This window comes from Spea bombifrons, chromosome 5, assembly GCF_027358695.1.
Source record: "Spea bombifrons isolate aSpeBom1 chromosome 5, aSpeBom1.2.pri, whole genome shotgun sequence".
NCBI classification, from domain to species: Eukaryota; Metazoa; Chordata; class Amphibia; order Anura; family Pelobatidae; genus Spea; species Spea bombifrons.
In genome coordinates, this window is record NC_071091.1 from 26,078,986 (window position 1) to 26,100,033 (window position 21,048).

Below are 21,048 nucleotides of genomic sequence, written 5' to 3' on the forward strand. Positions count from 1 at the left end.
GTCATAAAGCTTTGCCAATTCTAGAACATTAATGGAACTCGAACCTGGAAATTATCAATAACCACTAACATGGATTGGGCCAGAACCATTTTCCCTGTGACTAGGAACATATTCGGGGATCTGGTGGCCCTTACTGATATTCTCCATAGGTCTCTGTGTTTTTATGTATGTTGTACACCTTTTCGTGGTATTTTGGTTTTACGAACAAGGTATGAGAAAATGCTTATACGTAACAACTTAATATTTTTATTATTTTATTATTCATAGTATTTTCTGTTGTAAACATGGAATGTACCCAAACGTTTATAAAAAAAATGTTTTATATAAAAGTCTCTTATGATATTTGGGTTTCCAAAACATTTCTCGAATCGGTTATATTAAAAGGGTGCTGTTTCTCATCTCATCTTTTTACCTTTTTCATGATTTATTTATGTATTTATTTGCCAGCACTCTGTTTCCTATATGCCACCTGGGAGTCTTAGTAGCCTTGCTGTATTTAAGGTTTCTGTATGACCGGCATGAATTGTGCGTGTGTGAAGTAGAGCAGAACGGAGTAGCCAGAGATGTAGTTTTATTGTTCCTCGTGGTTACAGAATGATCTCTCGCTACAGTTCAGCACAGCTGTTTGCTTTAAAGCACGGTATGGTTACAGATTAGCCATAAATCTGAATTCTCTGGATATGGTGAATAGACATACATTAATACGACTTGCCCATTAAACGCAGACAACGAAGAACTGCAATAAGATGTATCGTCGAGGGCTCTCGTCTCGACGGCCGCTTTCTCTCTGGTCACTATTACCGTTTTAACCGTTTTTGTGAATGGTAAACGATCATTCCAGTTCTTCAGCTGCCTGTGTAAGGAATCTTTTGAGCAGATGGTCCCTTCTCTGTGAAGGACGAGTGTACGGCGTGTGTTTTTGTGGTCTTTTTAGATGCGATCGAGGGAGAGGAGTTGGTGCAGATTGATTTCTTACACGACCTTTACGTGTATAATAAGGAACTATGCCACAGAATTGGGGTGCCAGCGAATGCCTGCTCTGGTGGTAGCTGATTGCCTTAGTGATGACCAAGAAAAGACCAAATTCTCCTTTATGGCTAAGTGAATGGCCAAGCAATAAGTATGCTAAAACGTTTAGGTTCCAGCAGCTTCAGCACCTGATGGGATCCTCTTCTCTTCCATTTGGTTCCCCTTTGAATGTCCCAATGTACGTGTTTATTGCCTTCAATTAAAAGGCAGCTCTGTAGCTTTGTAAAGCTGGTGGTATTTCATATTCTTTACTACGATTCTCACATGTATTTCTTGGAAGGATATGGCTCACAAAGCTCACCCCGCAAGAACTAATGTGATACCCGTGTGCCTCCACGTAGGGATGTCTTCAAGATTTAGAGCTGACGTGCTCCACCAAACTGCGAGATGGCAGATCAGACAAGGACAGCTGGAAAGATGCTATCCTTGTCTCCTCCGCCACACTGGGAATGTCTAGACTTTTAATACTTTGTGTATGCAGAGTTGCTGATGTTGGGGGAAAATACATCATTTCACAAACTACCACTTACATATAAAAAAAAAACAAAAGGATATTGTAAGGCAATTAAGGAAATACAATTTAATAGTTCAGTATGAGGCTTCCCAATTATTTAATGAAAGTGCAGCGTCTGTGTAACCCACACTAAACTGTTCAAACATGTTCTTGTTTTTAAACCCCTGTATGTCCAGTACTGCTGGTTATTCTATATCATTTGAATAGAATTAGACCACAGTGACATTCATGTTCTAATAAATTGAGTATTATTATTGCTCTCTCTTCACCAACTGGGGAAAGTTTGTCAAAGAAACAAATTCCAAGTTCTCACAGAAGCAATATATTAGACTGCTACACCCTTCCCACTGCAGTGATCTAGCATTTATTCTGAGAAACACAATGGGATGCCTCCGAACCAAGTGGTGGAGAGTACCTCAGTGACTGCTCCTTTACCAACTTGAGCAGCATTTAAATAAAAAAAAATAAATAAAACAAAAACATTGTCACATTTACAAGCATTAACCCCTTAAGGACAATAGGGGTTTTTACTCGTAGTATATTGCGGGACAATGGCTCTTTTAACGTTTTTCAGTGTTACTGTTTAGCTGTGATTTTCTTCTTTCTCATTTTGTGCTCCCACACATATTATATATTGGGTTTTTTTCAGGACAAACAGGGCTTTCTTTAGATACCATTCATTTTATCATATCATCTAATTTACTATAAAAAAAAATGATAAAATATGGGGATTTTTTGTTAAAAAATTACTTTTTCTCACTTTTTAAACAGAAATGTTTTACTCATCTGCAAAAACTAATGAAAAAACCTACTAAATAGAGTCTACTATTTGTCCTGAGTTTAGAAATACCCAATGTTTTTATGTTTTTTTGCTTTTTTCTGCACGTTATGGGGCAATAAGTACAGGTAGAGTTTTGCTATTTCAAAACCTTTTTTTCCAAATCTGGTAATTCTTCCCCCCATGTGCCATTTCGGGTATCTTTGAAGCCGGCCAATGCAATTTACCCCATCAAATCATATATTTTTAAAAACTAGACACCCCAAGGTATTTGAAATGCTGGTATTTTAACCCTTTCAATGCACTAATTTTACCACTACCCTTTGTGAAACTTTATGGTAGTAATTCTTTTTGTATTTTTTTCACACATGTTGTACTTCAGGTATAAATTTATCGCTCCTGGTATATGTCCGTGTCACACAACACCCCAATATGTGTTCAGTAACATCTCCTGAGTGCAGTGATACCCCCCATGAATGGGTTTGTAGGGTTATTTGGGAGGTAAAAGGCCGCCTTTGTGAGGTGTGTATTTTTTTGCCATTTAGACATCTGCCCCATGTCCCATATTTGGGACATCTTTGAACCCGGCCAATTCAATTTACCCCATCAAATCATATATTTTTTAATACTAGACACCCTATGGGCATTTGTAATGCCAATATTTTAACTCTTTCCATAATGGAATTTTTGTAAAGATAAAAAATTTTAGGACTTGCTTATTAAAAACTTTTTTTTTTTTTTTGGTGACAGTGGGGATTTTTACATGTTACCATATTTTTGACATTTTTTTGAAACATTTTTTGAATATTTTTTTTGATTTTTTTTTTTTTTTTTTTTTTTTTTTTTTTTTTACTAGTCACTCTCATTAGTGAGCTGGGCTCCATTGACCTTGCATGATTGGATGCAGTACCTGCATTCAACCTGCAGAAGGAGCTCGAGAATTCTCAAGAGGGTCTGGATAGATCTATTGTTAATGCCATCCTGTGAATGACGGCAACGTCATTCACAGGATGGCACTTGTGGTTGCTCCTCGGAGCAATCACAAGGCGATCGGGGGTCGGGGGGTAGTGTTGCTGACATGCCTCGATACTGAGGCATGTCAGCAACACAGTTTATGCTTAGGAAGCGATTCCGATCGCTTCCTAAGCAGTTTTAGCCGGGCGCCGCCGCGATCTTTGATGATCGGTGCGGCGGCGGCCATTTTTCTTCCGGGGAGGGCTGCCGAGGGCTGCCCTCCCCGGATCCATGGTCAGCCTCACTTGTGAGGCTTCTGTGGATGCTGCAAAGCCGCCGATCGCGGCGAAAACGGCGCGATCGCGGCAATGCAGCTATTTAACAGCAGCCCGTACATGTACGGGCATTGTCGTTAACCCGTTGCACGGCAACCCCGTACATGTACGGGGATTGTCGTTAAGGGGTTAAATAAAAATGTTTAATTTTTTTTGCTGACCGCTTCCATGTCCCTGTCTCCTTTCTCTCCTCAGCTCCGCTTCTCTTGCATCGTCTTGTTCTTCTGTCTTCGCTAACTTTTCCCCAGGTCTTCTGTCAGGCGTCCCAGCTCGCATCAGCAGCTTCCGGGCACAGATTTGCAGAGAAAGAGAAGCGTTTTGCACCTCTTTCCGCGAATCTGTCTGCGGTATTCTGGCGATTTAGAGTACTCTCACAACAGAGCAGAGTCACAGACACAGGCTCACCCCATTTCCAGTCGAGGAACGGGGGAGCCCTGATGCACCACCCCCATTTTTTTTGGGGGGGGCTGCATCGGGTGGCCTGACAAGGAAGCGGAGCTGAGGGAAAGTAGACTGGGGGTACGGGAGCTGTTGGGGGATAAGGTAGGGAGAATTTGAGAATGTCTTACCCCTAAAATTTAAATTGGGGGGGGGACGTGCAGCATATAATTGGAACCATACAGTATTTTCACAAGCTGAATACGCTGATCAAACTTTTGGAATGTGGTTTGTTCCAAGTGTGTCTATAAAATAATAAAAAATGTATGTGTGTATGTATATACAATAAAGTATTGTTAATTCATGTTTTTTTCACACTCAATTTTTGTTAACATTTTAAAAACCCCTTATTGTGTGTTTTTGTTTTAATTCCAATCACATTTCTTCTCGTCGAGCTTGGTTAATAGCTGTGAATGATCGTCTTCTATTTCCTGTCGCCCTGTCTGGAAATTTGAGGTTTTGTGCGCACAGCTTTGCTCTTAAGGTTACTGAGATTAGTTTGAAACCGTTTAAATGAGAAACATAAAAGAACAAGGGTAATGTGATACAAATTTTGTGTAGTGTGTGCTCCCTGTGACTAATAGGCTTTACAAAGACAATTTTATTGCTGGCAAAAAAAAAACGTATTTGATTGCTTTGTGTAAGCGGATGGTTTTTACATTTTGAACCAGTTATTTTGTATAACGCTATTGGCGTACACGGTCCTTTCTCATAAATAACAGAAAAGGCAATGCATTCCGTCTCAAAGTGTGAGGTGTTTTTCTTAAAGGAACAGGAAAATGCTCGGCCAGCATCAGTTTTCTTCTCGCTTCAGGGAAATATTGGTGATTTATGAACAATATAAAATCCAATGCTTTTGAGATCTGTACACTGTTTAGAAGTTTAGAAGATTGTGATTTTGTTGTTCACAATAAAAAAGAGATCGTTGCGATTGTAAGTCTTACAAGTCAGCCAGTGATCCGTGTTCCCTTGCAGGCCGGACATCTCTCTGTGGAACACATTTTGTTAAGCGATAGGCAAAGTGTCTGCGCAAGGACACCAGTGTCCATGGCAAGGTTTGAGAAGGTCTATGGAACATCATTAAATTGTCTACCACAGACCCCAGTAAATGTCCACCATGATCTTGTTCCTATAGACTCCTTCTGCTTCGGTGTCTTTTGTAGCAAGGACCTTGTCTGAGTTGTCACCTTGCTGCTGTATCTTTGTACACCACCAACTGCTATAATGTAGGAATAATCTAGTGAATTAAGAATACAAATTAGACACCGTTCCCACCATTCTGTAAACCTCTTCAATCAGTAAACCATCATGCCACGGCTAATTTTAATCTGTATGTTTTACACTAAATCCATTGTGAACATTTCTAGATAAATTCTAGGCACGCAAATTTATAGTAGTAGGTAAAAGGATACCTTTTTGTGACTTTCTGTTAAGAGCATACTGGAAAAGTAGTCCTTTTGTGTGATGTGTACAGTCCTTATTGCTTGCTATATGCTTGGAAAGGCACAGACCACACGTTGCGGAAGTTCTGAAAATAGCAACCTCAGAAGAGGGTGTTTCCTGCTGAAGGTCTATAGAGGTGAGCAGGAAACTCCACAAGTCTAATTTGACGTATGAAACTGTAGGTATTTGTAATGGTCCCACACATGGAATGTTTCAGTGTATTATAAACCTCATATTTTCATGGTACTGGGTGATCTAATATATTGCTAAAGCTATTAGTCAGACCATACCTCCCAAGTTTCCCGTTTAAGGACCCAAATCCCTCTGTACCTTTCCATCCCCTGGTTTCTCCTTGTTGTAGGAGCTCAAAATGCTAGGTGTGAGTGTGTTCAGAACCATCTGCAAAAAATGGAAGTTGTCTCCTGTGTAAGCAAAATAAAAAATATTCCAACAATATGCCTCGAAGGATCTATCAGTAGGTCACGAAGTCCCAATTAAGACATGTTCCCATCCAAAATGAGAGATGTGACCATAGACAGAAAGCCTGGAGAATATGAATGTATATAATATATATTCTATGTTTCTCTCAATGACTGAAGATAAAGAATCGCTGTAGACTTATGTGGTCACCAGACTGACCTTAACATGGAGGGGATTTCTGAATCCCATATCGCGTGGCACTGAGAACATAATGAGTGCAATGAGGCTAAGAAGGCACTAGGATGTGTAATAGAATGATTGAATTAGTACATGTGGTGGGTCTTATAAGCAGCAGCTTATACAACAAAAGACTGTTTGTTATATATATAAAACAAGATCTTATTTTTGCTTCTTTTATACGTAGATCCTGGCATTGCAGTCACATTGAATTTTTTTTTTTCCTTTTTTTTCCCTCCCTTGAGTATCCACAAACATTGGTAAACCAGAATACGGGAGCAACTCTGATAACGTATTTACTTAGACCTCCTGCCAAGGTCGTCGCATATAGCAGTGATCTGTGGTCAGTGGACCACGAGTTCTCTAGGAGGAGGTCACTCTGATGGAAAGATTTTGGGACACTACCGGAAGCATTTTGTGTTTTACTTTCATATCATCTTACATGAAGACCTGATCATATGTAAACTAATGGGATATCCATTTATTTTGGTTTTCTCAACTTTCTTGGACAGAGCGGAGTGTGTTAGCTGCCTTGTTACTGGGCTATTAAAAATGTTTGCGCTGCTTTTGTTTGCGGGGGGGAAAAAAACATGTAGTTCACCACATTGCACAAAAATATGATTATTTCTGGGCAATTTTAGTGGAGTTGTTTTGTATTTAAATTATTTCTTCCTCCAAATATCCTAGTACATTGTTAAACGACAAAAGACTACAAAACATTTCAGCAGGTAAAGCAAAATGGGTTATAACAGAACAAAACTAAATGTTTTATCTATTTTTTTTTTTAGTGCTGGCCCAAAGGGAGATAATATCTACGAATGGAGATCAACAATCCTAGGACCTCCAGGATCTGTATATGAAGGAGGGGTGTTTTTCTTGGATATCACATTCACACCAGAATACCCATTCAAGCCTCCAAAGGTCAGTATTTCACTGTTAAAGCCAGATTGTGTCATCTTGTCGATGCCCCCCCCCTTGTGGGTAGCCAACAAGAAGCTCTTCAGCTACATTGCAAGCCCCAATGCTTTGAGAAAACCAATAAAGGTTTTGAGTGTGCCTTTTGGTTACCCCCATCAGAATTCTAATTCCACAGCTTGACAGTTGACCTGTTGGCTACACCTACCAACGAGTACTGTGACATAGTTCTACATAGGCAACTATTTTTCCAAAATCTGTTTTTAATGCAAGAGTGTTGCGTTTTAAACGGTTCTAAATAGAGTATACGTGACAACTGCAATGTGCTACCTCCTTATGGGGCAGGTACTATACATTCTGTCGTAGAGGACGCTGGGGATTATATTTCAGAATTGGTCTTATTAACATAGCAGTCAACTGCGTTAATACCATTTCGCTAATTACAATGGCGAGGACAACTTTTCAAGCTTTGTTCCAGTGTTGCTAAAATATAAGCTGGGGTTATGTATGAAATCTCATTCTGGTGCACAGTTTTAAAAAAGTGACCTTATAGCAACCAGTGTGTGTGTGATTATAATAACCAACCCTTTCTCAAGATACCAGAGCGATAAGACTTCTTCTTTTCTGGACACATACATTAATGTTCTCCCAACCGTTTAGATTAGGAATCTTCACAGTGGCATTAATATAGATTATTGGGTTAATATTTTTCTTTCGAATTTACAGTAACCAGTAACCACTGGGAAAACCCTGGTCTAGACGTTAAGCAGCTATCTAAGACAGTTGGGGAACACATCCACCACATGGTCTGCTTTCTTCTCCCTATAGTATCATGATCTGAAAAGAAAACATCTTGCGCCATCACTATGTGTTCCGCAAATTAATGCTGCTCTTCCACTTAGACTAAACATGAATTGCACTCTCAACATCCGCTATACAATATTGCAGAAGTAAACATGCATCAATACAAACTGTTTTGAATGTATATCATGTGAACCAGAAAAAAAAAAAAATCATATTTTATAGTCAGACAGTCAAAGTCGAGCCTCAGTTTCTTTGTGAAGCAGTGTACATATAGTTACAGGAGGAGGTCATGAAGCGTGGTTGATTTCGCTCTATAATAGCTCCAGCCCCAGGGTCTCCAAGAAATATCGGTCACCATCCACTTCTTGTTTCAACGCGTGGCAGTGTCTTGGGTTTAGATCCTGCTGGTTAAAATGAATTGGATGGATGAATGTGGATGACCCGACTCTGATATTGCAATAATTAGCTGCTTACGTGCTAGTTTAAAACAGTCTCATGAAATCCGATGATCCCAAATCTCCTGTTGTCATTTGGGCAACTTCCGCTGGAGGGGAAACTGCAGGGACCTATGATCCACCGAGTGGGCTAAGGCTGGAAATATAGGCATTTCGCCCAATACACAGCTGCTGCAAGCATCTTGCTTAAATAGCGGTTTTCTATATGAAGCTTTCAGAAAGTCTGTCTGTTTCTGATATGACTAATGTACATGAAGATGTTTATTTTTTTTATTTTTAAATTACACATTTTCAGCATTTGAGCAAATTACCTGAATACTAGCAAATTGCATCTAAGTGCCGCTTCATTATCTGTACATTACTCTGATACCAAACACTGGAGCAATAAATACAGAAGGCATTTTACTGCAAACAATGTATGCTTGTTTTCATACACTGTAGAAATGAGCAGGCAACCATGAACCATTTTGCCTACCAGTCATAAAGAAATACATCATTAGGCAGAAAACTAGAGCTTGGATAATGTCTATTTCCACAAAATGACTTTCCTGTTTGGGGTTTTTTTGTGTGCTCTAAGGGTTATTTAATTTTCTGAATTTTTTTTTAACCCACTGCAAGCTTTCATGCATCGGCATTTTTGTAGCTCTTCAATGCATCAATCTAACATCGAGGCTGGTTCTCCAAACATTCATTTAAAAGGACGTTCCTTGCCTCATATGCACTTTAAAGCATGTGATAGCAGAGGGTCCCTACTAAATTGTTTTTTTAAATCTGCATTCCATTTTCAGTATGCGCGCTTTCCTGCCACTGATTGGCTGCTTTAAAGCAGCCAATAGTGACATGAAAACTGCAGCACGGATCTGGAGCTGCAGCTTCTCTTAAAGGTACCTTTTCAGTCGGGTTAAAGAATGCACATTGTACGTTTTGAGAGCTGCAAATACAATCTGGTATGTGTGTTTATTTATGAGCATGTGTCATAGTATATAGACGTGGTACCTTTTGCCCTCTTGTAGTGAAGTCCTGTATGTATATGTTATCGGTGTGCAAATGTTAAACAATAAAAATACGTCACTGATGAGACCGGAGGTATAGACACTGGTGTACCCACTCCACAGGTTATCAGTCCATGAAAGACGCAAATAAAAGACTGATAATACTGTTATGACTGTGATGTTATCATTTGTAAGCCAAAAATCGAATCGTGTGTGTAATGTCTGTTTCCCCCTGGTTTTATTTAGTAATTATTTAGTAATTAAGGTGTTGTCTTAGCTGGTAATCATGTCGTTAATTATACATCTCTTGTGTATATTTAACGCATAAAGGTGAGCAGGTCTTGCACTTGATGAGAGAAGTTGATTCTGGAGCATGGGAGACCCACCTAAACATCAATCTATATTGTACTTCGGTTTTTCCTGCACATAAGATTTTCGGGATGCTTCATGGTACAGGAAATAAGGGCAAAGTAGATGTGCTCGCAACTGAACCGAATCTGAAACGTCTACATATTTTAAGTGAAAAGAATGCCCCCCCTCCTTGACTTGTCTAATGTGGCAGTGGTTTAAGAGCCCACTCACAGATAGTTCAGATTAGATTGGGTTATAAACACGCTTTAAAAATGTTCTGTTAGAGGTTCAGCAGTTTTATAATTTGTCACATTTATATGAGCTGCTTTAAACAGGGTAAAGCATTTACTTATAGTGTGACGGTGTCTCCTTGTTTTCTGATTGAGTCTGTGTTGGAGACAATTTATTAATAATTATAGCCTTTATGGTAGGAGGCATGGTATTAGTAAGTGCAATACCCTGGTATAACCACAAGAGGTCAGAAGACTACAGGAATAGCCAATAATTCTATATACAGGTGGTTCGCTGTTCATTTTTCTATACAATAACATTATTTACTCGAACAAGACCCCTGGCATATGAAAGGAGCCAGGTTTCAGCTCTTTAACTCTCGTATTAGCGGACAAAGATAGTGGATAATCATGCAAAGTGGGCCATTTCTGTGTGTATACAAAAATGTTATGTGCATGTCAAACCAGATTTACACAAACTTTTTATCTTTTCCTGCAGGTGACTTTTCGGACACGGATTTACCACTGTAACATTAACAGCCAGGGGGTGATCTGCCTCGATATCCTGAAAGATAACTGGAGCCCAGCACTGACCATTTCTAAAGTCCTCCTGTCCATCTGCTCACTGCTCACAGACTGCAACCCTGGTAAGATGCTGGATTAGTAATCAATGCATGTAACCCTTACTACAAGACATTATGGAATGCTCCTGCTAAAGCAGAACTCCCAGAAACTCCTTATTAGTCAGAGTACCATATTAGATGTAAATAGAAATTATCAATAGCTGTTTCTGCCATGTCCATCTCCAGAATGTTACAAACTCCTCTTGAAGCAGAGAGATTAGAGGGGTATCTGATTTGGGTTGCCGATGTCATTATTTTGTATTTAGGTCCGACCCCGGGTGACTTCATTTTCCCACATGGTTGCTATAATGGGCCCAAGATATTATATTACTCTAACTCTTGCCAAATTCCACTAGTTCAGTGGTGCCGAGTCTTCTAGCACTTTAGATGTGCAGAGTTCAGAGGAAAATGTGGCAAGCTGAGATGCCTGTGTTGGTCGGTGACCAGTGCCATGTAAATATTTTGTGAATTCACCAAATACTCTTAGTATAGGTACACTATATTAAATACATGTACCAGGTGACGTCTAAACTTTCACCTAAAAACGTAACAAGCGTAGAAATTGCATATTATATAAAGTGGTTATTCTACTTGCTAGTTGTTTTCACACTTCCAAAGGTCAGTAATGTTTTGTCTCCCTACTTCATCCAAGGTTTGTTTCCTCTTTTCCAGCTGATCCTCTCGTTGGAAGCATTGCCACCCAGTACATGACCAACAGAGCAGAGCATGACAGAATGGCCAGACAGTGGACCAAGAGATATGCCACATAGACCCAATATGGTTCCCAAATCTCACCTGTTTGTCTGTGATGGCGAGAGCTGCTTGTTAATTTGATGGGGACAAGGGAGGGTGGGAATTGATAAAGAATAGGGTATTTCTATAACAGATTTTATTCAGTCTTTTATTTCCAGAGAATTTTGTTATTGTAACTTAAGGTATCTTTCTGCAGTAGACCAGTAGTATGAACAAGGACTTCTTTTTTGTACGACAGCCAAGCTCTGAAATATTAGCTTATTATAAAAGGAGTACAAAGAATGTAAAATTATTTTTCCCTTATTGCTTTTTTTTTGTTCAGGTTGCAATATATAAACTTTTCAAGCAACTTTAGTTTTTGTACAGTTACACTGCTTATACCGTAGGCATCTATGTAAAGAATTTGTTTTTGATCTGAATAATTTTTGTTGTACAAAGGAGGAACTATGGTGTTCAACGTGTACCAGACGAGCCTGCATAATTCTGATCTGCAGTCTTCAGCTATCGATAGGACTAAGAGGTGGTCATCCCCAGGACTGGGAGATGAAGAAACAGATATCATTGTGTATTATGGAATCTTAATTATTATTTGTTTTCCCTTTTGTATGTCTAATAACTTGAGGAAAAGATATGTTTATGGGAACCTGTAGTGAAATATACCTTAAGCTGTTTAACTGTAAAGGTGGGTAAGAATTACTCAGTGGATTGTTATGTCTGTGGGCTAATAAAGTCTGCATTTGTTACTGTGCTAATAAAAAAAAATGAAAAACAAAGCTTATGTCTGCATTTTTATCACTGATGTCCACATGAAGGACCAGAACATGGAGACCTCAAAACTTTTCATAAGCCCTTCCTGCCTGAAAGCTCGTTCAGTCTAGGGGCCAGACCTCATTGTTAAACTGGCTTAAACAATGAACTAAACACAACTTGTGTTCTGCCAGGACAAAAATAAGGCTTCCCCCATTTTTTTCATGCTTAATTTGTTGTTCCTGTCTTTGCAGAAGACCCAAACGGGGCACGAGGTCCTCAGTTTTCACTTATTTATGGTAATGGACATTCTTTCTGTCAGCAGTCATGTGATCAAAACCTGGAGTTTAGTTTTATTCCACCCCCCCAGCTGTGTGAAAGTGTCTGGATATGTCTGTAAAATACCCATCACATTCCCCCGGATACAGCCACCGCACAGTAAAGGGACCTGAAAATATTAAGTCTGTTAATCACTGCATTTCTGGCAGAATTCAGATAAGACAACGGTTGTAGAATCAGCTTTCCCAGGGTAAGCTAACTGATCAATAACCCATTATCCCAAAACAATGGTTTAGTATAAAGGCTAAAACCTATAATGTGGGGGGGCAGGAAGAGTAACCGGTGAAATCTGTTGCACGAAGTTTATAAATCGCACAAGTGTAAGTAAGCCCACATCTGAAACTACCAACTAATGGCGCTTGGATGCAAACAAAGTTTATTTAATGACATAATCCAGGCGTTACACAGTGAGTGGTTAGAGTGCCCGATAACACAGATTATGAAAAACGACATACAGTCCTCTCCATTGGTATTACCGATGTCTTTCTAGTTATCCGAAGAAGGTGTGCCTTTACTTCTTCTCCCTGGTAAGGGGAATGAGGATTTGCTTTGAAACTGGTTGAGTTTGCTAGCCAAATGTGTAAATGGTTCAATCAGGGTCTTCCTGTCTGCCACCGACACTTCCCAAAATTTAATCCGCTCAGTTCTTGCCCAGTGTCGAGCCATGTCTTCATCCACTTGCCTCCGCGCTGCAAGATCACACTTATTACCTAAAATAATAATGACGACCTTTAAAAAGGAGAAAAAAAAAAGAGCTTTAGAGAACAAGCACTACAGATCCAGCATTTCCAACAGGGCAAAGTGTGGTACTAAGACGAGGGATGAGATGACCATTTAATACCTTTAGTACTTCCAGAGGAAGATAGTGGAGATTCAGCGCATTTTAAAAAATGGTACCGGAGAAGCTTCACTTTGCTGGTAAAAAGTCTCCTCTCCCCACCACCTAAAGAAGTTCTTGGGTGTCATTAAAGCGACCAGACTAAGCTATAAAGGTAAATTACAAAATAATTGTTTTTAAGCACCCAGATAAAAACAAATGGTTAGATGCAACTGAGGGTATAAACCTCATTGCTTCAATAGAACATTTCTGGATCTGCTGGGTCAATAGCTTAACCTGCATCAAACCAATGACAAAAAGCACTGCAATAAACAAATTGGATATTTCTGTGCGTGGGAAACCCACCCATAATGCAAAAATAAGCATGCATAGGAAGGGCACTTAAATGCACATCTTACGTTTAATGGGCAGAAGTGTTGAGGGATATTGTTTAGCGGTACAAGGAAAAGCTGTGAAAAAATAATTCACTCCAATACTTGTGAAATGCCCTCAGATCTTTCTCCAACCCATTTTAAACACTTGATGTTATATACCTCTTTTTTATCCCTAAACTTGTCCACTTCTCTCTTAAGCAGCTCAACCTTTTTAAAAGACATTAGGCTGTCCACACTATAGACAAGAACAAAGCCATCAGCGAAAGAAAAATAGTGTTTCGGTAACTCTGTGCCTTCATGGAGTCCTTGCGTGTCGTAGAGTCGGAGCTGCTCTCTAACGCCACGTTCTGTTTCTACTGACGCAACGTAAATATCTTCCAAGGTTTCGCTATTTTCCAGACCTTAAACAAACCAAAAAAAAAAGGATAAGTTAGCGCAAAGGACAGGCTTCGTTTGCAGGAGAAATGAAAGATATTTAGTTTTAGTAAGATCTTTCTTAAACCTCAGGAGCCAAAACCATTATACGTTAAGGGAACAAATTCATGAGAAGCTCTACCACAGCGCTAGGTTGGTTTTTACAGTAAGACATACAGTAGATCTCTCCATACACGCATTAGGCAGCCGCTAGAATATAAAACATATAATGAAGGAACAAGTGACTTCAGATTGACTCATTTAACCCCTTAAGGACAATGGGCGGTCCCTAAACCCATTGAAAACAATGCATTTTGAGCCCGTACATGTACGGGCTTTGTCATTAAGGGGTTAAAAAAAAACATGGCCCCTTTAAATAAATGTTTTTTTCACTGTATTTAATTTGGCTCCTTGCTGTTATTTCCCTTACCCCATTAAATTCCCTCTTTCTGTTCTTTACCACCCACTGTGAAACACAAAAGATTCCTAGAGAAACAGCAGCAGATGCTACTTCGCAAGCGCTTATACGACTCAGAGGAGACAGATAAGAAAGAGAACCAAAGAGGGATATAGGAGCCTGGATTAATATTTACAGTGTACATACTAATTAAACTAACGCTTTAGGTCTCATTAAAGTCAGTCGGCTTGTACATAAAACCATTCATAGAATAGTTAATGCGTTTCACTAAAGTGATCCACAAAACAATATCACCCCCAGGATTTTCATTTTTCTTCCACTCTAACATTATTTGGCAAATTAACGAGCACATTTGTATTTTATATACATGTAAACATAAGGAATCCGGTTAAAACCCAACAAGAATGAGATGCAGTATTTCCTATCTATTACTACACCATCAGAATAAAGAATGGAGTTTTCTGTCTCACCTGATATACCTGTGATTTATCGGAACCACTAAAGGGAAGAATATATATTATATAAATATAAAAAACATTAACAAAAAAAATTAAAAATTTACTACATAAATATAGACAAAGGCCTACCGCTGATACACAACTGCTTAAAGGGGCAGTAATTGCAAATTGCATTTGTATTCCATTTGCATGGGCTCCAATGTCTTTTACTCCATGCATACTGGAGCATGCATTGTTTAATTATTTATAAAATTAGACTTTTTCCTCCCCCGAGTACAACTAAAAGCAGGGCGCGTCTGTATGTACACTTCTTGCACAAGCTCAGTAGCACTCTCATTAAAGCAGCCGCCTATTGTATGGATACCGCCAAAACATGTGGTTGTAAAGGGATACCAGCACCAACAATTTATTATCTTTTAGTTATATAGTGCCAACAATCTACGCAGCGCTTAACACAATATACATATATTCAAGGGGAATGACAAGACGAGAATTGACAGACTAAGACAAACCGATGCATTAGGTGGAGAGAGCCCGGCTCATAAACTTACAATCTGGACAAGAAATACATTACTGAATAAAAACACATGCACTTGTATTTTGGAATCAACAGGCCGTGGACTTTTATTTAGTTTTAAAACATAATAATTATTATCCAAATAATAACTTGTAGCAAAAACTCTTCGCCCAAACCCAGAGTTTAAACCACCAATACAACGCCAACCGCCCTGAAACCAGAAGGCTAACCAAGGGATTGCCAGTTCATGATTTATACATTTTTTTTTTACATAACTATATATTCAGCAGCCCTTCAGTGGTGCCCGCGGCTCTGTTGCTCAGCTGCTGTTCACCACACTCAAAAGCTCTGTACAGACAGCCAGCAGTTCGCCTTATGGCGTGAAAAATGTTCATTTATCCCCTACATTTATAGCGCATTTTCCCGCCTTTTGCGCAGCGCGAGCTGTCCACGAGACGCAAGGGGGAAAATAAAGTGCGAGCGCAACCAGAATGTTCCTGTTACATAACCTAGCGTTTTTTTTTTATTCACTTTAAACTTTTAATTAGAGCCTATTGCTGACCTCTACCTGACCCCACAACCTCATGCAGCCCTGTACAATTAGGTAGCAGGGCTTTACACCATGTTCAGATACTGCCTACTTCTGTGGGTTGTAATGGGAGCTCAGCCCCATTAACTAGAATGGAACACAACTGAGCACGTGCAGGAGCATACCATGGTACGTTCCCTGATTTCAGTAGATGTCGCCGGGGGAGGAGCTAAATGAGACAAAACTCTTACTTTCTAACAGCAGTAAAGAATCTCTGGAACAATCTGCACGCAGTAAAAAGCACCGCCAACAATGCAATATGGACCCCAATAGGCATTTAACATGAAAAAAAACCATGCCCCTTTAAACTTGAATTTAATTTGCAATTCACTGATTTAACAAACCAAGATAAACTTACCCACTGTGTGGTTTCCATACAGAAGCTGCTCTATGATTGCAGTTTTTCCAACGGCTGCCAATCCACAAACAACCACTTTGCTGCCCTTTCCCATCATGCACCAGGAATCTCTGCATTGAAACCATACGAGCAGAAATGCCAATTAGAAGTAAGGAGAGCTGTTTAAATACGTGAAATGTATCCATGCTGTGCGTTGGTTTGATGCCGGTTTTATAGGCACAGTTTCAGAGCTCACTTTAAATTGCCTTTCCAGAGACTGATTCCGCATACAGGCCCCCACCGAGCTTTCCATGCAAAGGAACCTAGTTACTGGAAACAGGGATACTAAACTCCCTTTATTTAAAATGTGCCATTATCATCCCTCCAGACATATCTAATGACCAGAGAGACATTTTTATTTTAGGAGCAGTCATTAGAGGCACGTTCCCCGAGACGTTTTCTGTGACTTCTGCAACCCATTGATAGCTTTTTATGTATTAGCAAGGCATTTGCAGAAGAATATTCTACTTATAAAATTTATTTTATACACATTTTTATGATGTTTCTATACACATTATTAGCGGCTTTTAGGGCAATAGAACAAGAGGAACAGTTATACCAGACGCTGCCAATTAAGTGGCGCACTTGAGACAGCCTTCTTCCCCTTCTAGAAGGGGTCCGACCCCAGACCGGACGCCAAGATCCCTAGTTATGGATCTGTAATACACTCATAACCAGGAAAGATAGGCTTGAATGGGACAGAATAAGAGTGGCGGCAATTATACTGTTTATTCTATTAAACAGTACAGTAGCAGACTCATTAAATAAAGTTTTTCAGCCAATTATTATTACCGGTATTATTGCAACAGAGTGATTTATTGGCATGTTGTAACAAAACAGACTACTTGCAGACATCACTCTACAACCTATACCTACGCGATACATGCCCCTTAAAGCGAACCTATAGATTGATTACCTGCTGGTCTCCCTGGATTTAGATATTAGAAAAGGCAGGCAGCCCATTAAAAAAAATGTGGGTTCCGCAAGGAATCAGTATTCGCAGGCGAGGAACTGCATAAAAACACACCCATTGTTCTCAGACGCTGCATAACAATTTAACAGGAAAGGGTAGTTCCACAGCATTGCTCCACTAGGTGCAGGTTTTCAGGGTAATAATTAGTCCGGCTAAGTGATCTACTCATTTAATTGTTAACTAGAGATATGTTGGATTGGAAACCCATTAAAGCAGAGCCCTATTTTGCTCCTATAAATCCAAACTGTTATATCATGCAGTCCTTGTTGTGTCCTGATTACCCAGCGTACAGCGCTGTGGACTATGCTGGCGCTATATAAGTCAATAAGTAATAATGCAACAAAACTCGTCGACTGCCTAACTGGATTATGCATTACCCTCAAGAGCAACCATCACACAGCAGTTATATCAGAGCGAGGGTAATTATCCAATATACATTACATTTTGATTTTACATCATGACATCTGTTTCAAATATTGTCCAAATTCTAAATTAGAATATATATTTACTTAATCAATCAAAGAAGGTATTCTTCTGTGGAACTGAAAGGCTGTCTGGCGATCCTGGGAATGATACTTAAGCTACATTCTTACCTCTTTAATGATGTAGTTGCAGGGGTGATTTGCAGTCCCATTAACCTATGAAGTGCCAGCGCCGTAAGTGATCATTCTAAACGCTGATCATGTGGTCTGCAGCACAGCGTGTAGGACAGCATTTTACTTTGATTACTCATTCTTTCAGAAATCACTGTTTTTTACCCATTTAAAGAGGATCTGTTTCCTAAACACTACATTTTACAGTCCAGTGCACTATATAAACCTACGGAATTATGTTTAGAAATTAAAAACAGTTACCGTATTGGCTCGGATATAGACCGCCCCCGTATATAGGCCGCACCCTAAAAGTTTGGTGCTTTTTTAAAGAAAAAGTTTTTTTCTTTAAAAAAGCACCAAAAAAAAACCATGCTGCCACTCTGCCCCCCCGAGATATGCTGCCACTCTGCCCCCCCCGAGATATGCTGCCACTTTCCTCCCTCCCCCAGATATGCTACCACTGTCCTCCTCCCCCCCACGATATGCTACCACTGTCCTCCTCCCCCCCCCCGATATGCTACCACTGTCCTCCTCCCCCCCCCCGGAGATATGCTGCCACTGTCCTCCTCTGCCCCCCCTCCTCGACTTACCGGAGCAGACTCCCGGTTGTCTTGCGGGGCCGGCGGGGGACATCTACGCAATACGCGTATGCAACTTCCGGTGCCGGTACCGGAAGTTGCATACGAGTATTGCGTAGATGTCTCCCGCCGGCCCCGCAAGACACCCGGGAGTCTGCTCCGGTAAGTCGGGGGTGGGCAGAGGTAAAACGCGTCGTGCGGACGGTCCGCACGATGCGCTTAGACAACCTCCCGTGCCGGCACCCCCCCCCGTGGGAAGTGCTGGCAGGGGAGGCTGTCTGAGAGTATCGGGGAGTAGGATGCAGGTCCCCTGCACCGCTGCGGGGGATCTGTATCCGAACCCCGCTGCCCGGGCGTCGGGCGCTAGACCCCGAATATAGGCCGCACCCCCACTTTAAAGACTTAAAGTGGGGGGGAAAAGTGCGGCCTATATTCGAGCCAATACGGTATATATAAATATTATAAAACAGACGGGTGTGTATACCATGTGATGTGCACTCGTCTTGCGCATGATTATTCTTCCCTATGAAGTTATCTTTCCTGTTGTTTAGTTGCTGATTGTTGTTGATTGGTTCAAGCAGGCTTTGTAAACTTTTCTATTTTTTTTTTTTTTTTGAAGCATGGGTCAGAAAAGGTACATTGCGTTATTCTTACACCTATACTTATTCTGCACCTCTCGCGTGTGCTTGTGGGTAAAGTGTGGTTTGCTTCTTGTTTTAGATGGTGGAAAACCCAGTAAAATCACACAAGCACACATTTAATTAAACATGAATGCTTGTTTACAGGGAGCAAAATTATATTTGTAATGTCACTCCCATCAAAGAACACATTTTAGTGTCTGGGGTATTCTATTGCATTGTAATACAGAGATGTGTAGATACCAACTGGAAATGTGTATACTGGCAAACAGTGGGTGATAAGTAATAGGATCTGGATTATGTATTTTATAATCTTAGTAAATTACCATACAGGTTTACACTAGAATTGTATTCTTCTTTACGTAACATGTTTCTGCCGTGTCTACATATTATATGTTTGTGTGTTACAGTACTGGTGTGAGCCGGCACTCTTAATTGATTTACATGCATTATTGATGTCCTTCTGTGTATCACTGCAGGAGCTTTACAGATAATCAGTAAACTCTATGACGGTGCAGAGCAGCGGCCAAGAGGCAGACTGTTATATATATTGCAGTGCGAGGCCCTTTTATAGTACATGATGTAACGTCTTCATAGGACGCACATTTCCTGGTTTACTAGAATGACTCCTCTAGGTTTTATGTAGTGTGTGTAGCTCTGTTTTTTACTAAGCCTCAATAAATGAGAAAAACAGCACTTATGCAATGGCAGATCTTCAGCAATCCATTCCTAATAATAATGTATCTGTTACCATACCTGCCAACTCTCCTCTTTCCTCCCCTGATATCCGTATTTGTGTGTAATACAGTGTTCTACAGTGTTAAAAGTCACAATAATGTATTTGGACACAAGCAGAAATTGGATTATAATTTAATTATGTATTTAAAATACACCATTCTTTCAAAGGCCTTGCTCAGTGACATAAAAAGTCTTAGTAATACTCTGCCCTTAGTCACATCTCTAACCACACACCTAAACCCAATGTGTCTCTCCAGGGCACACTTGTTGCGAGGTATGTGGTTAGTAGTGGGTACCTAGAAATGTGAGCATGCCACAAATACCCTTTGACCAGAAATGTCAAAATATCCTGGATGTATTTTAGTTAGTCAGAAAGACGTCATTTTCCCCACGCTATGTCACATAATGAGATATGCAAGACAACCATCTTCCATATAATCTGTATGGAACGAGGTAGGACACCGCTCCATTCATAGAACGAGATAGGACACCGCTCCATTCAGCAGCCAACATCTCCGGTAATAGATATGGGGTAACATAGACATGCTTTTTTAATGTTTGTGTATCTGATCAGTGGAACAGAAACATGTGAGCAAAACATTTTCCCAGATTTTACCAAAATATCTAGTTGTTTTATGCGAATAATGTCAAAATCTTTATTCTCCAAATATGTCATTAGATTTCATCACAACCAGGCCCAGACTGGCTATTGGGCAAACTGGCCAAATGCTCTACGGGCCAGTGCCCAGTAGGGCCTCCAACATACAGTACCTTTATTGCCGCTTCCGCAACAGATCCATTGTTTTAGTGGCCGCCAGCTGGATAATTTATTGTGTAGCATTACCTTGGTTCTGTCATCTCCAGTGACATGTTGGTTGACCCTTGTGCACTTAGTAGGACCTTGAACTATCACTATAGTAGTTGACAAAGAATGAGAAATGCTGTTCACTAGCTAATGTCTATTCTCAATGTGCCTGCAGTCATCTATGACATCACCCATTGGGATGTCATAAACAGCCACATAAATCATAAAACAGACCTTGGGAAACTTGGCAGCCATGTACATTTTTTTTTAAATTGTTTTAAAATTCATATCACTTAGCCCGTTCCATGATGTCATGTAAAGAATGGGCCCCAAGGAGTATTGCGATGGCATGTAAAATCCA

At 40.1% G+C, this 21,048-nt stretch overlaps 2 protein-coding genes across 4 annotated transcripts in view; one reads left to right on the forward strand and one right to left on the reverse strand.

Moving 5' to 3' along the window:
• UBE2E1 (ubiquitin conjugating enzyme E2 E1) overlaps window positions 1–12,044 on the forward strand; it is a 30,533-nt gene extending 18,489 nt beyond the window's left edge. For all 3 annotated transcript variants that reach the window (XM_053466656.1, XM_053466658.1, XM_053466657.1), the window contains exons 4-6: window positions 6,937–7,069; window positions 10,395–10,542; window positions 11,191–12,044. In XM_053466656.1, coding sequence (XP_053322631.1) covers window positions 6,937–7,069; window positions 10,395–10,542; window positions 11,191–11,288 — 379 coding nt within the window. In that variant the 3' untranslated portion in view covers window positions 11,289–12,044. The remainder of the gene's footprint in view (window positions 1–6,936; window positions 7,070–10,394; window positions 10,543–11,190) is intronic.
• Window positions 12,045–12,667: 623 nt separating this feature from the next.
• Window positions 12,668–16,417, reverse strand: NKIRAS1 (NFKB inhibitor interacting Ras like 1). Its single transcript, XM_053466659.1, has 3 exons — window positions 16,324–16,417; window positions 13,729–13,970; window positions 12,668–13,086 (listed from the first exon to the last, which is right to left on the reverse strand). Exons 1-3 carry the CDS (start codon window positions 16,415–16,417, stop codon window positions 12,844–12,846), a joined length of 579 nt encoding a protein of 192 aa, XP_053322634.1. The 3' UTR covers window positions 12,668–12,843.
• Between the last annotated feature and the right edge of the window lie 4,631 nt (window positions 16,418–21,048).